We start from the raw sequence: 12,662 nt of genomic DNA, 5'->3' as shown, positions 1-12,662 counted from the left end.
AAACAAGAATTTTGGGGTCAAATTAGGGCCACAGAGGCTCCACAATATTTATTATATAGTGCCACAAATTGTTCATATAATTTCACATATTGATTTGATTAATTTTGATGGAAGTAGCCCATTTGATATAACCTTTTTTAAAAAATGTTTTTTAACTTTAAAATATGATAATCCACAAACTAAATAAAATCATCTGCAGTCATCCCCGACCCAATGTCCGGCCCTAGTTATAGTTATGGGAGTTTTGCACCAGAAGGGTTAATAATTGTTTAGCTATTGGGTACTAGTCCGTAATAACTACCTAGTTGTCGATCAAGTCAGTGTTGAGCTGGCACCATCAAGATCTAGCAACAAAGATGGCATCATCCAGATCTAGCGACAGTATTGGCCAGAACGGATATCTTTTTACATCGCTATGAACATATACAAATCGACACTGAAATCAAGCAATAATAGAGTAAACAGTAAACACCTAACAAGAGAATTCAAAATAAAATATAGATTCAATCATAGTCAACACTAATTCCACCTTTCAAAGATACACCCTAAAAGTCAAAAAGTAAACAAAATACCCAACAAGCAACAGCATTAAATTGCTAATAAAAAAAGATAATGTCTTAAATTATTTAAATCACACTCCATGGTACCAAAGAAAAGCCTCTCCAGCAATTTTCTACAACAATGAAGAAGAACGTACGTCTTTTTCAACCTGTGTCATGAAAGACGCAACTTGTTTAACAAGAGCCAAAGATTTCTCCTTTCTTGGATCAAACAAATGAAACACATGTCCTTCACCTTCTGTCTCCACCATCTCCACAGTACCACTCCACCCACTCTTCTTCACTGCCTCGGAGTAGCTCCGTCCTCTTTCTATCAGAAAATCCTTCTCCGCCACAAGCACAAGCAGTTTCCCACATCCAAGACTCGAAAGCTTCGGATCTTTAGTCGCATGTATTATAGGATCATCAAATCCTCCATAACTCGGGTACAGAAACTCTATAAGCTCATCTTTCTCATCGTTTCCGAAGTATGGATGAACCAAAACCATCCCTCGAAGCTTCAAACCTCGAAAGCCTTCGTTTGAGCCACGCATCGCCATGTTGTGTGCAATGTTTGCCCCAGCGCTATCTCCGGCTAAGAAAACAATATTAAGATCGGCGTGGTCTTTCAGCCACGGCTCGGAAGATTGTGAGACCCACTGAATGGCTTCCCATGTATCATCATAACAGATGGGAACAGGGTGTTCTGGAGCAAGTCTGTAATGGACGGAGAAAACGACGACGTTAGCTTGTGCAGCGACGTTGTTGAGGTGATGATGGTAGCCAGGGTTGAAGGGAGTACAGATGCAGAAAGCGCCGCCGTGGATGTAGATAAGGAGAGGGAGTTTTTGAGAAGGAGTGGCGTTTGGTGGGAGATAGAGACGAGCTCCGATGCCGGTGTCGGTGTTGATGGTGATGTCTTTAGATTGAACAGCGGTTAATTCGTCGGTGCCGGATGGAGTGGTTTCTGTGCCGAGAAAGCGTTCGACGCGGCCGTCTTTGTAGAGACGGAAGAGGCGAGGGAACTCGCGGACGATGTCGGTGGAATTTGGATCCATGGCGAGAATTGAATGAAAAATGAAAGGATGGTTGAGACTTTATATTTCTTGAGTGTGAGGTAATGGAAAGAAAGGAGAATGAGGGAACATTTTTAATAGGTTTGTCTTTTTTTTAGGTGTGACTTTATGTTACGTTTGGCTTTCCCTTAAAAGGTTAGAATATAGAGAGAGGTGAAATAAAATGGATGATCTTTTATTGATATAAGAAAAAGCTAGAAGAAATACAAAAGAAAGAAGTGTAAGATATTTTTTAAATATTAAAAAAAAAAGTTAATCAAAATTAATTTAATTAAATTATTAAATAACTTTAATCAATTGTATACTAATTTAACTTATTAGATTAAATTTATCAATTATTAATAAATGATTAAAGTAAGGTAATACATAACTACTTATGGTGAGAAATGTTTTTAAAATAACATTGAAATTTTTCGAAATTGATAGATGAATTGAAGAAAATAACGCCAATATTGTTAATTTACAAAATTAGCCCAACATGTCTCTATTTCTTGGCATAAGACTATAAGAGATGAAATTAAAAGGTTGGTGGGTCCTAGCTTTTTCTTTGGCCTATCTCATTTATTTCTTTGGTAATCTAATCAGAAGAAATAATGTGTTTGTACGTCTCTCTCGGATGAATTTCTCTTCAACCTATAATATTGAAAACAATTGAACTCTAAATAAGAACTAATTAAAAATAATATTCAAATATAATTTTGAAATAAAGACATTAAATATATATAAATTTAATATTTATTTATATTTAAAGTCATAAAATATTTTAAAAAATTATTTATATATAAAGTCGGAGGGAGCAAAGACTAAAGTTTAAAAAAACTAGTATAAAATCAAAAATGAATTTGTTCTTTCCATATCGATTTAAATACTTTTGAAATTTTAGCATAAAGAATACCATATCGGAAAAATAAGAAATTAGGATGAAAGAAGATTTCTTGATAAATGTTATTTGGAAATAGAACATTCCGAAAAATTATAATGGTTCAGGTTATGGCCATAATTGAGATTAACACAAGCCATTTTTGGATAACTATTCCCTTAAGCATCTCGCTTCCATAGACCTCATGCTTGGAGGTTGTACACATGTCGAAAAAATTGCAATGGTCGGATTATAGTTCGAGGATAAAATAACTTAGTTATGGACTTTTGGCGTGTAAAAGATCACCCTAGACAAGTTTCGCAGCGAAAAAGCATTTATTAATCATTATTGCGTGATACCAGCACATTAAAAAATGTTCCCTAAATCCATTAAATGACATTTATGGACCATATTAGTTACCATGAATGCTCATTATGATAAATAATAGCAGTAAAAGCCTTTGTTGGAGGTTCAATCGCCAAACGCAAGGATAAAATGGAGGTTCATTGGAGGAAGAAGGCAGACTCAATTCATACATAGAAAATATCCAACTACGACTCTTTCTGACCTATGTCATAAGAGTTATGAAATAGTCTTATTGCATGAACATTTGGCGTCCACCGTGGGACTCTAGTAAAACTTGCATCCCCACATGGAGAAACTCAATGAAAAACCCTTTCATCCAATAAATCCCCGAGTGTTTAGGAAGAGCGTGGACCGAGTACAACGCACCATACTTTGAATACAATAGTTGGAGGATTTGTAAGAGGTACAAAGTCATCTTTTAGAAAGAGATATGCCCAACAGGTGATGAATGACGCTTGTGCTCCGCCTACGAAATCAATGGCTCTGTTTCTACTTGTCAATTTCTCTGAAAAAGTTGTAGAGGGTATAGTTCCACATGAAGATGAACCAATGGTGATTAATCTCCATATCCATGATTGGAACATGAAAAGAGTATTGATTTATCATGATAGTTCAATATATATCCTTTATTGGGAGGCTTCTCAAGGTTAAAGTTGGACCATGAACTCCTTTAACCATTCAAAGGATCATTGGTTGGGTTTTCAGGACGCATGTGCAAATCCTAGATTATGTAATCAGCAAGACCACCTTCGGGAACGACAGGAGTGCGAATACAGTAAAAAATGTTACACGGTTATAAATGCCTAGTCCCCTACAACATCTCATTGGGAGGCCATCTTTCAATGCCTTGGAGGCGGTATTGTCAACATTATATTTTACCATGAAATATATATTGAGCAACAAAAAAGTTGGCTTAATTAAGGGAAATCAAGAGTTGGCAAGGAAATCTTACAGAGATGGTATGAAGTTGAAGAAGAAAAATAACACATAGTCTATCCAATCAACGGTCACGCACAAAGTCCATTTTGTGGACCTCGGTCCTCATAGAGATCCTCTAGACGATACTCTGATTCCCATGGAAAAATTGAGTATTATCCATATAGGCACCAAAGAGAATTATACTACCTAGATTGGGACGGTGCTTCTATAGGACAAAGAAGCTGAGATTGTGCAGTTACTATGAAAGAATGTGGGTCTTTTCGCCAGGCACCTTCGGGGTATAGGCGGGAAAGTTTTTTTGGATTCATTCTAACCAAAAGGGGAATCGAGATAAATCCAGATAAATGTAAGGCAATCATTAACATGAAAAGCCCGACCTAGGTGAAAGAAGTTTAACAGTTGACCGAAAGGATTGCAACACTGTCTAGATTCTTGTCTTGTGCAGGTGACAAATCTATCCATTTTTTGCAATATTGAAAAAGTCGGAAAACTTATAATGGACAAAAGAATGTGAAAAAGGTTTTTCAAGATTTAAAGAATTTCCTATCAACTCCGCCCATTCTTACCAGCCATAAAGAAGGAATGTTGTTAATTTTGTACTTATCACTCACAGATAAGGCCATAATCTCGATCCTTATTCTGGAGGGCCCGAATGGAGAGAAGTCGATTTACTTCGTCAACAAAGTTCTAAAAGGGGTTGATTTATGCTATTAAAATATAGATCAATTATCCTTGACTGCTTTTATTATGGCGAGGAAGGTTAGGTCTTATTTCCAAGGACACCAAATCATCGTTAGGATAAACTAACCAGAAAAGAAAATGCTAAAAAAAGTTGGATTTGGTAGGAAGAATGGTGTCATGGTAGGTGGAAGCTTCTGAATATGACATATAATTCGTACCCTAAAACAGTGTTAAATCTCAAATCCTGGAAGATTTCTTCGCTGAGTTCACTATGACGGTTAAAGTAGAGTCTCCATTGCTTTGGTTCCTATTGGTAAATGGGTCATCTAACCTGAAAAGAATTGGCGCAGGAATCATGCTGGAAGGCCCTGGCGAAGTACTCTGGGAACAAGCTTTATGTCTCAACGTCCAAGATAGAAATAACCAGACTGAGTACAAAGCTCTTATAGTAGAAATGAAGTTAACCTATGAGGTGGGAGCCACTCATCTCCAAACTAGAAGCAATTCTCAACTAGTTAATAACCAAAGGAGTGTGGATTATCAAATGAATGAACCTTTGTTGTTCTAGTAACTACAACATATCTTCGATATGGAAATGGAGTTAGAGACTTTTGAGATATTGCATCTCCCGCGTGAATAAAACATATGCATTAATATTAATCTCTTAGCAAAGCTTGCAACGAACAAATAATTAGGTTTTAATAGAACGGTGATACAAGAAACCCTCGAAACTCCCAGCACGGAAGTCGGATAAGTAATAATAATAGAAAACGATGAAATCTAGATGACTCCCATCATCTAATACTTAACCAAAGAACATTTTACAAAAGAAGAGGCGAAAGCGTGGAAGATACGAAGACTCACCGCCATATACGTTTTGGTAGCAGGTATACTCTTAAAATAATAAGGTTAACACTCATGTCGAGATGTATTGTTGAAGAAGAAGTATGTCTAGTTTTAGACGAAGTATGTGGATGTATATGTGGAAGCCATACCGGAGGAAGAGCGATGGCAAGCAAACATCTAAGACCTGGGTATTATTATTAGCTGCAAATTTTGAGGTATATTGCCATATTTGTCAATCAACATGAAAATTTTCAAAGGTATGCACCTTTCGTCCACACCTCAACTGAGCTTATACATTCATTAATCTCTTTGTGGGCATTTTATAAGTTGGGTGTAGATGTACTGGGTCCTTTCCTATTGACCCAAGTTTAACTAAAATTTTAATTGGTCGTGGTCAACTATTTCACTAAATGGGTAGAAGTTGGGACAGTGGCCAAGATAACAGTGGAAAGGGTACGATGATTTTACTGGAGGAATATCATTTGTCGATTTGGTCAACCTAAGACTATCGTCTCTGACAATGGGACGCAGTTCGCCAGTTTGATTGTGGTAGAGTTCTACAAAAACATGGGAATCCATATGAAATTTATATTGATTGATCCTCCCTTTGCAAACGGATAAGCAAAAGTTGCCAACAAGGTCGTGTTATCAGGAATGAAGAAAATGCTAGATGAAGCTAAAGGATTGTGGGTTGAACAGCTCCATGAGGTGTTATAGTCATATCACATAATTCCTATCTCTTCAACCAAAGAAACTCCATTTATAATGGTTTATGGTTCAAATGCAATGTTGCTAGTCGAAATCAATGATTCAACGTGGTGGAGAGAGCACTTCAATGAAAAAAAGAATCAACCAAAGTTAGAAAGTTTAGCGGATTTAGTGAAAGAAGTTCAAAAAATAGCGCGCATCAAGGAGTATGCGACCATGAATAGAGTTGTAAGAAGGTACAACACCAAGGTAAAACTAAGGATAATGAAGGAGGGAATTTGGTGCTAAATCAATTGGTGGACCCAGCGAAGAAAGGAAAGTTATACTCTGTCACTACCAGGGTTACAATAACGAAACCAGGGACTTAGAACTGAATAAGAAATCAGAAGAGTTGCCACCGAATTTTATTTATTCCTATAAGAAGAAAAAGGGAAATAGTCAATAAAACCCTCGGGAAAAAGATGTGCGCACGGGAAGTGCAAATTACGGAAAAAGAATCGATCTCACAACCGAGATTAGGTTCGGAAGTCGGTTACACAAGGGGAAGGTATTATCACCCCTCACATCCATGGGACTCCATGGGAACCATTTAGGTTGTCTGCGTATGTGGGTATTTATCTCGTTTATTGTCTTTATTATTTATTTTCAAAAGAGTGTGAAAGAAAGGGATTTTGGGTTTTTTATTATTATACTCGCCAAGGATTGTGGCCCTTGTGCCTACGTATCATTCATCGGGTGATGAAGAATCAGAGCTATGTAGTTCAGAGTAGAAAATATTTGTGGGTTGGTTGATTTTACCTTTGAGAAAAGGGTTTTCGGAGTGATGCCCTAAGGCGCAAAAATGAGTTTGATGGGTTGTGTTGATTTTACCTTGAAGAAGGGTTTATGAAAAAATTGTTTATGATTAGATTGCACTAAAGTCTAGGGGCAGAGGTGAATATTCTAGACAAACAAGCCAAGCGTCTTGTGTCCAAAATAATCAGAGTAAGGATAGGAAAACTCAATTCTTACTCATTCTCCACCACTTAAGGCTTGTGGCGCACAATACTAATCGTAGTTTTATTGTTTTTTTAGTTTGATAATGAAAATGATGCTTGATGTTGGATCAAGGGTTTATTGCTTTGATTATGAAATTGGTGACGGATAAAGAAAATACAAAGTAACCAAGCAAGAAATTAAAGGGTCTCATTGTATCCTTCATCTTTCATGTTTGTGTTATGTTATTTGGCATAAGTTGTGACAATCATGTTCTATTGTTGCTTTATATGCTTGTATTTATGTTTAGGCATTTTTCAATATGAAAATCATTCTATGTGAGTGCTTTTCATATAGATGTTCTTATCTTTGCAAACTACCTATGTGTGTTATATTGGTTTATGTGTGATTTAAGATACTTTTCATGGATTGCTTCGTTTCTTTTTGATGCTGTCAAGGGGGGAGAGGCAAGATGAAGTTAGGATGCATATATTCAGGGGGAGCCTTTCATCACGAAATATATCATATGAAGTTTTTCCATCATAAAAAATGGGGAGTATGTGAGTGCAACTTCAGTTAGATGTATTTTGCATTATGTCAAAATTAGGAACTTTAGCGTTAATGTATATTGGATGGTATCATCTAATTGTATATGTGCATTTTAGCATTAGGAAGTATAAATTCATTTGGAAATAACTTGGAAAAGGTCTCATGCATAAAAAAATGTATGAAAATATTTTTTTGTGAATACTTGCATCATAGGTCGACACATACGTCTATAGGTCGACCTATAGGAAAACATTTTCTACTATAGGTCGACATATCCATTCCATAGGTTTACACCCATGCTGAATTATTAAAGCATGTAGGTTCTGACTCATGTTCCGCCTCTTCAGGTCGACACATAGGCAACACATGACATTCACAGGTCGGCCTATGCGTCGAACAAGTTGGCACACGAATTTCATAGGTTGACCTATGCGACAAAAATTTCCAAAATTTCACAATTTTTTCAAATCTTTTGCATTCCTTTTGCCTTCAAACATGTTTGCATATAAATACTGCATACATACAACATTGTCTAGTAAAGTTTCTAGTGAGTAAAACCTATATGAAATCAGGATTTCAAAGCATTCTCATCATCTTCAATCTCTCTTCTATGCATACACACAATCAAACTACACATAATAATTTTTTGATTGGGTGCCATATAAATTAAGGTTGATAATATCCAATTAGGTTATTTGTACCGTTGATATTGGGTTGAGAACTTTGAGGATTTCAAATTAGAAAACCAAGGTGGGGTTTTCCTTCAAGATCGTTAGGGTTTGAAGGTTTTGGAAAAGATTACCCAACTAATTTAAGTCTTTGAAGAACGAGGGGTTCTTGGGCAAAGGAATAGCGTTGGATGGTGGATCGCATTCGTAAATATTAGGTTTTAAACAAGTATGCGCTTGGAATTAATTCAACTGAGTGAAAACTTTGAAGAACAAGAGGTTTTATTCAAAGAAGTAGCGTGAGACGGTGAATTGAAGCGGTATTGTTGGTTACTTGATCAATCTTTGATCAAGGGTTTTGCAGGTGGTAGAATCAATATTAAGCCTAGGGGTTGTAGGGTTATATTTATACATCTCTTATACTCGCACATTTGTAAAGTATGAAATAATATAATATCTCAATTCGAATTTGAATTGAGGGAAAACGTACCCATATCGAGGTCGATTGGGGAACTGCCTAAACAAATCCTTGTGTACTCTCTCTCTCTCTCTCTCTCTCTCTCTCTCTCTCTCTCTTTATCTCTATTTTATTTTCGGTTTGCAAATTATCGATTGCATTAATCGTTAAATCAATTTTGTTTGGATCATAATTTTGAATACATTTTGAAATTGGTGTTGTTGTGTAGATCACAAACCATTTGGTTGTGATTAGATTTCTAGAAAAATAATACCATATAGAATTCCAAATATTATCGATCGCACACTAAGTGTTCGACAAATTTCCTCACTTGTATTTGTGTGTGAATTATCATTAGAGATAGACTTTTCCATATTACTTAGCATTCAACTAGTTATGATTAGTTGTTGTCAATCGATTTGTGAATCATTACCATACTGTTGTCTTTAATACGCATATCTGAGCTTTTTGATTGCGGGTTCTGTTAGACGATTTTTGATCTGGGATATTTGTAACTTGCTTCCGCTTCATAAAATTTTAAAACCTATTTTTGTCAAGTTTTTTAACTCGGGATCTATTCACCCCCCACCATCTCTCTAGATCTATGCCTATCGTCTAACACTCGAGAGATAGGGGGAGGTTCATCAAAGACAGGGTGATCCTCAATGCATTTCATAGTTTCCCTTAAAATGTGATTGTCTGGGCGATCGAGAAAGATGATGGATGGTAGACACTTAACCATTAGTCACTAGATGATCATGTTTAACCAACCAGATAAAATTCTTAATTCTATCAAGTATACTCTATTTGCATATGGCGTTGCATGTTGTATCAACCTGATGAGCTCATAAGCATTTGAAACTGTAAGTACACCATCTTTATTTCCTCTCCACCGGCAAACATTGTCTCCATGATCAGGTATAGGGGCGAATTGTTATGATTCAAGCAATAACATATTGAAAAAACATGATTTTAAGCAAGTTGAGATCCCAATCCCCATTAGCATCCTCCAAATCTGCCAATCTCTCTACATGCCGGTACGTATAGTTTGTAGGTTGCACATATTGAAGGATAATTCCTTAATGAATCCTAGAGTCATTCCACATATTAGTTTTCATATCATTTCCAATATCCCAAAAGATTGCATCTTTCATTGTAGGCCAATTTTCCACGATGTTCTTTCATAAGCTTGAATCGTGGGTTTTGGCACTAACAAGATCAAAATTGTTGTTTCCTCTATCACACTTCCATCTAACAACTTGGAACCATAGGTTTTTATCACCAATCACCAGCTTCCATCATAGCTTAAGCAAGCAAGCTTTATTCGTTTCCACTAAATTTCTCAAGCCCAATTGTAAGACCCTAATTTTGTCCCTAAGATCCCTCATAGCATCATAACATTGCATTGCATAGCCTCAAGGATCATTGAGCATCTTGGTCCCTTGCCTTTGGGTGGGACTCCTTGTGAGTGGTTAGAGATCACCAAGCATGCTTGAATTGTATATCATTGCTTTTCCCATTTTATTTACTAACCAAAAGCACAAAAATATGTCACTAACATCTTTTGTTTGTAGTTTGAGCAATCACAAGATCCAAAGCTTCTAGGTGATCATTGGTACAAAGACTTGGTCAAGAGGAGATGAAAGCAAGCATGGTAATGTATCCCAAAGCTCTCATCCATCAAATATGCCTCCCTAGTATCTCAATTCATAATTTTTGATCAAAGCAAGTCAAAGGATTTGAGGTTTGTTCCCCAGAGAAGTCCTAATTCATCTGTGCACCATAATGCCTTGCTCATGAAGCAACCTCAGCCCATGGTCAAATGCAATCAAGGGAAGTTATTTAATTCATCATTTCATGCATACTTGACCTTATTTGAGTGTCCTCAATCATCAATTCATCAAGATATGAGGCATGGACTTGAGAAGTTGATCAGTCAATTCATCTGACTATCTTGAAATGCATTGAGACCTAACTTTTTATGTGTTGGTCAAATGGAGATGGTTCCAAAATAAAAAATGTTCTTAAGGACAATATGAACAACTTTCATGTTCATCCAAATTTGATTTGAAGTTTTGAAAACCATCTTCCATTCCAATACATTATAGGTCATTTTGACTGAAACCCTAATTTTGGGTCAACTTCCCAAGAACATAACTCACTCATATTTTATGATTTTGAGGTGGGATCAAATGAATTGGAAAGCTTGAGATGTCTAATTCAAATGTTATGTTGAACAAAATTTCAAAATCTCAAAGGAAATACATTTGATAATGCAAGACATTATAGGTCCTTTTGGGACAAGTGCATTAAAAGTCAAAAAAGTCCAACTTCAAGTGCCCATAACTCTTTCATCAAAAATCCAAATGATGCAAAATTTAAGTCCATTTTGATTTTCTTGAAAAGATCTACAACTTTGATGTTGGAGGGTTTTACATTTGAAGCTTGAATCATCAAATTATAGGGGCTTGAAAGTTGGCCAATTTTAGAAACCTTGCCTTGACATGTTTTGCACATCACACTTTAAACTCAAATTTCATAAATTTCCACACTACAAATGAGTTTTTTCTCAACATAACATTTGTTCCTTATACAAATACCTTTCCAACCATTACCCACATGCCCATGTTTGGATTTTTTAAATGGTACTTTCGAAGAGATGAATTTTTAGGTACAAAGGAATTCACTTGAAATCTTGGTGCATAAGCAATTGCCTTGAAATTCACACGTCCATTTCCATCTGGCTGGTGTTCAGAACTCATTTGACATTGTTTTTGGGCCTTGTGCATGATCATGCAAGCCCATGCAAAGAAGCTTCACATGCCATGCACACGGATTGCTCACACTCTCCTTGCCATTTTCTCTATAAATAGAGACTTCATTTCACACGCCCAATTTCAACCTGAAATGCTGCAGGATTCTCTCCCTAACCATCACTAAAGAAGCAATTGCATTTTTCTCAAAAAAATTTCAGATCTAGAATTCAGCTTCATCTGGTTGTATTCTTAGATCTAATGCTTCTAGACCTTCATCATACACTTCATTGAACTTCTGTTTTGATAAAGCAAGCAAGGCATCATGTTGAAATCACCAGAACTCAAGCTTACATTCCAACTGGTATTTTCTTCAATTCTCTTAATCCATTGACCTATTGGCTTAGGTTTTGTGTTGGCTGAAGTCCTCTCAATGGAGGTATCATGTTTATGCTTTTAATTTTTGAAATTCATTGAGTTCATGATGAACACCAGATTTTTCCATCTCTGATTTCTCACACTATAGAGATCTAGAAGGAAAATGGATGGTATAGGGATGATGTACATCATCCCAGCTTTCTAATGATGTATAGATCACACGTTTTTGTTGCCTTTTTAATTTCTGCAATTTGGCCGGAAAATCCAAGCTCACCGGAGAAGACAGTGGCTCCGGTGGCTTCATTATCTCCAGTTTAAATCCTAGCCATTGGATCTATTTTCCAGATTGAATCTTAGCCATTGTTTGTTATGACTTTCTATTATTTCACATGTGCACGCATTGACCGTGGATCACCATAGGCGCGCGCCTTAGGAGCGTGTGATCTGCCAGCTCAATTAATGAGCTCAGATCCAACGCTCCTCCTTTTTTTGCATTTTATAATTTCTGTTTTTATTTTCTTAAATTCCCTTTATTTCAAAAATCAATATCTCTTTCATTTTTTATCCAAAAATTATGGGACCAATTGCATTAGTCTCCAATAAATTCTAGTTTCTATTTCTGATTTTTAATTTTTTTTATTTGGTCATTTGATATTTTTTGTGAATTTTCTCTTTTCTGGTTATTTTTAATTCATTTTAAATAGCTTTTGATATTCAAAAAATGCAAAAATATTTTCTCAACCTCTTTGAATGATGATAGATCAATGAAAAATATTCTCATCAATTTTTGAATTGATTTGAGATTTATTTGAGATTTTAGTTCAATTAGGTTATTTTTATTCATTTTTAATTGATTAAAAATAGTTTC

At 35.9% G+C, this 12,662-nt stretch overlaps 1 protein-coding gene across 1 annotated transcript; it reads right to left on the bottom strand.

Annotated features, from left to right (window-relative positions):
• Positions 1-484: 484 nt before the first annotated feature.
• LOC127100808 (probable carboxylesterase 2) lies at positions 485-1,896 on the bottom strand. Its single transcript, XM_051038086.1, has one exon. It carries the CDS (start codon positions 1,595-1,597, stop codon positions 674-676), a length of 924 nt encoding a protein of 307 aa, XP_050894043.1. The 5' UTR covers positions 1,598-1,896; the 3' UTR covers positions 485-673.
• Positions 1,897-12,662: the final 10,766 nt, after the last annotated feature.

Source organism: Lathyrus oleraceus, chromosome 7, assembly GCF_024323335.1.
Source record: "Lathyrus oleraceus cultivar Zhongwan6 chromosome 7, CAAS_Psat_ZW6_1.0, whole genome shotgun sequence".
NCBI classification, from domain to species: Eukaryota; Viridiplantae; Streptophyta; class Magnoliopsida; order Fabales; family Fabaceae; genus Lathyrus; species Lathyrus oleraceus.
This window is presented reverse-complemented; position numbering and strand designations above follow the sequence as displayed.

Excerpts from the sequence above, each read along its gene's own strand:
- LOC127100808 (XM_051038086.1), bottom strand. The coding sequence starts at position 1,597 with ATGGATCCAAATTCCACCGACATCGTCCGCGAGTTCCCTCGCCTCTTC.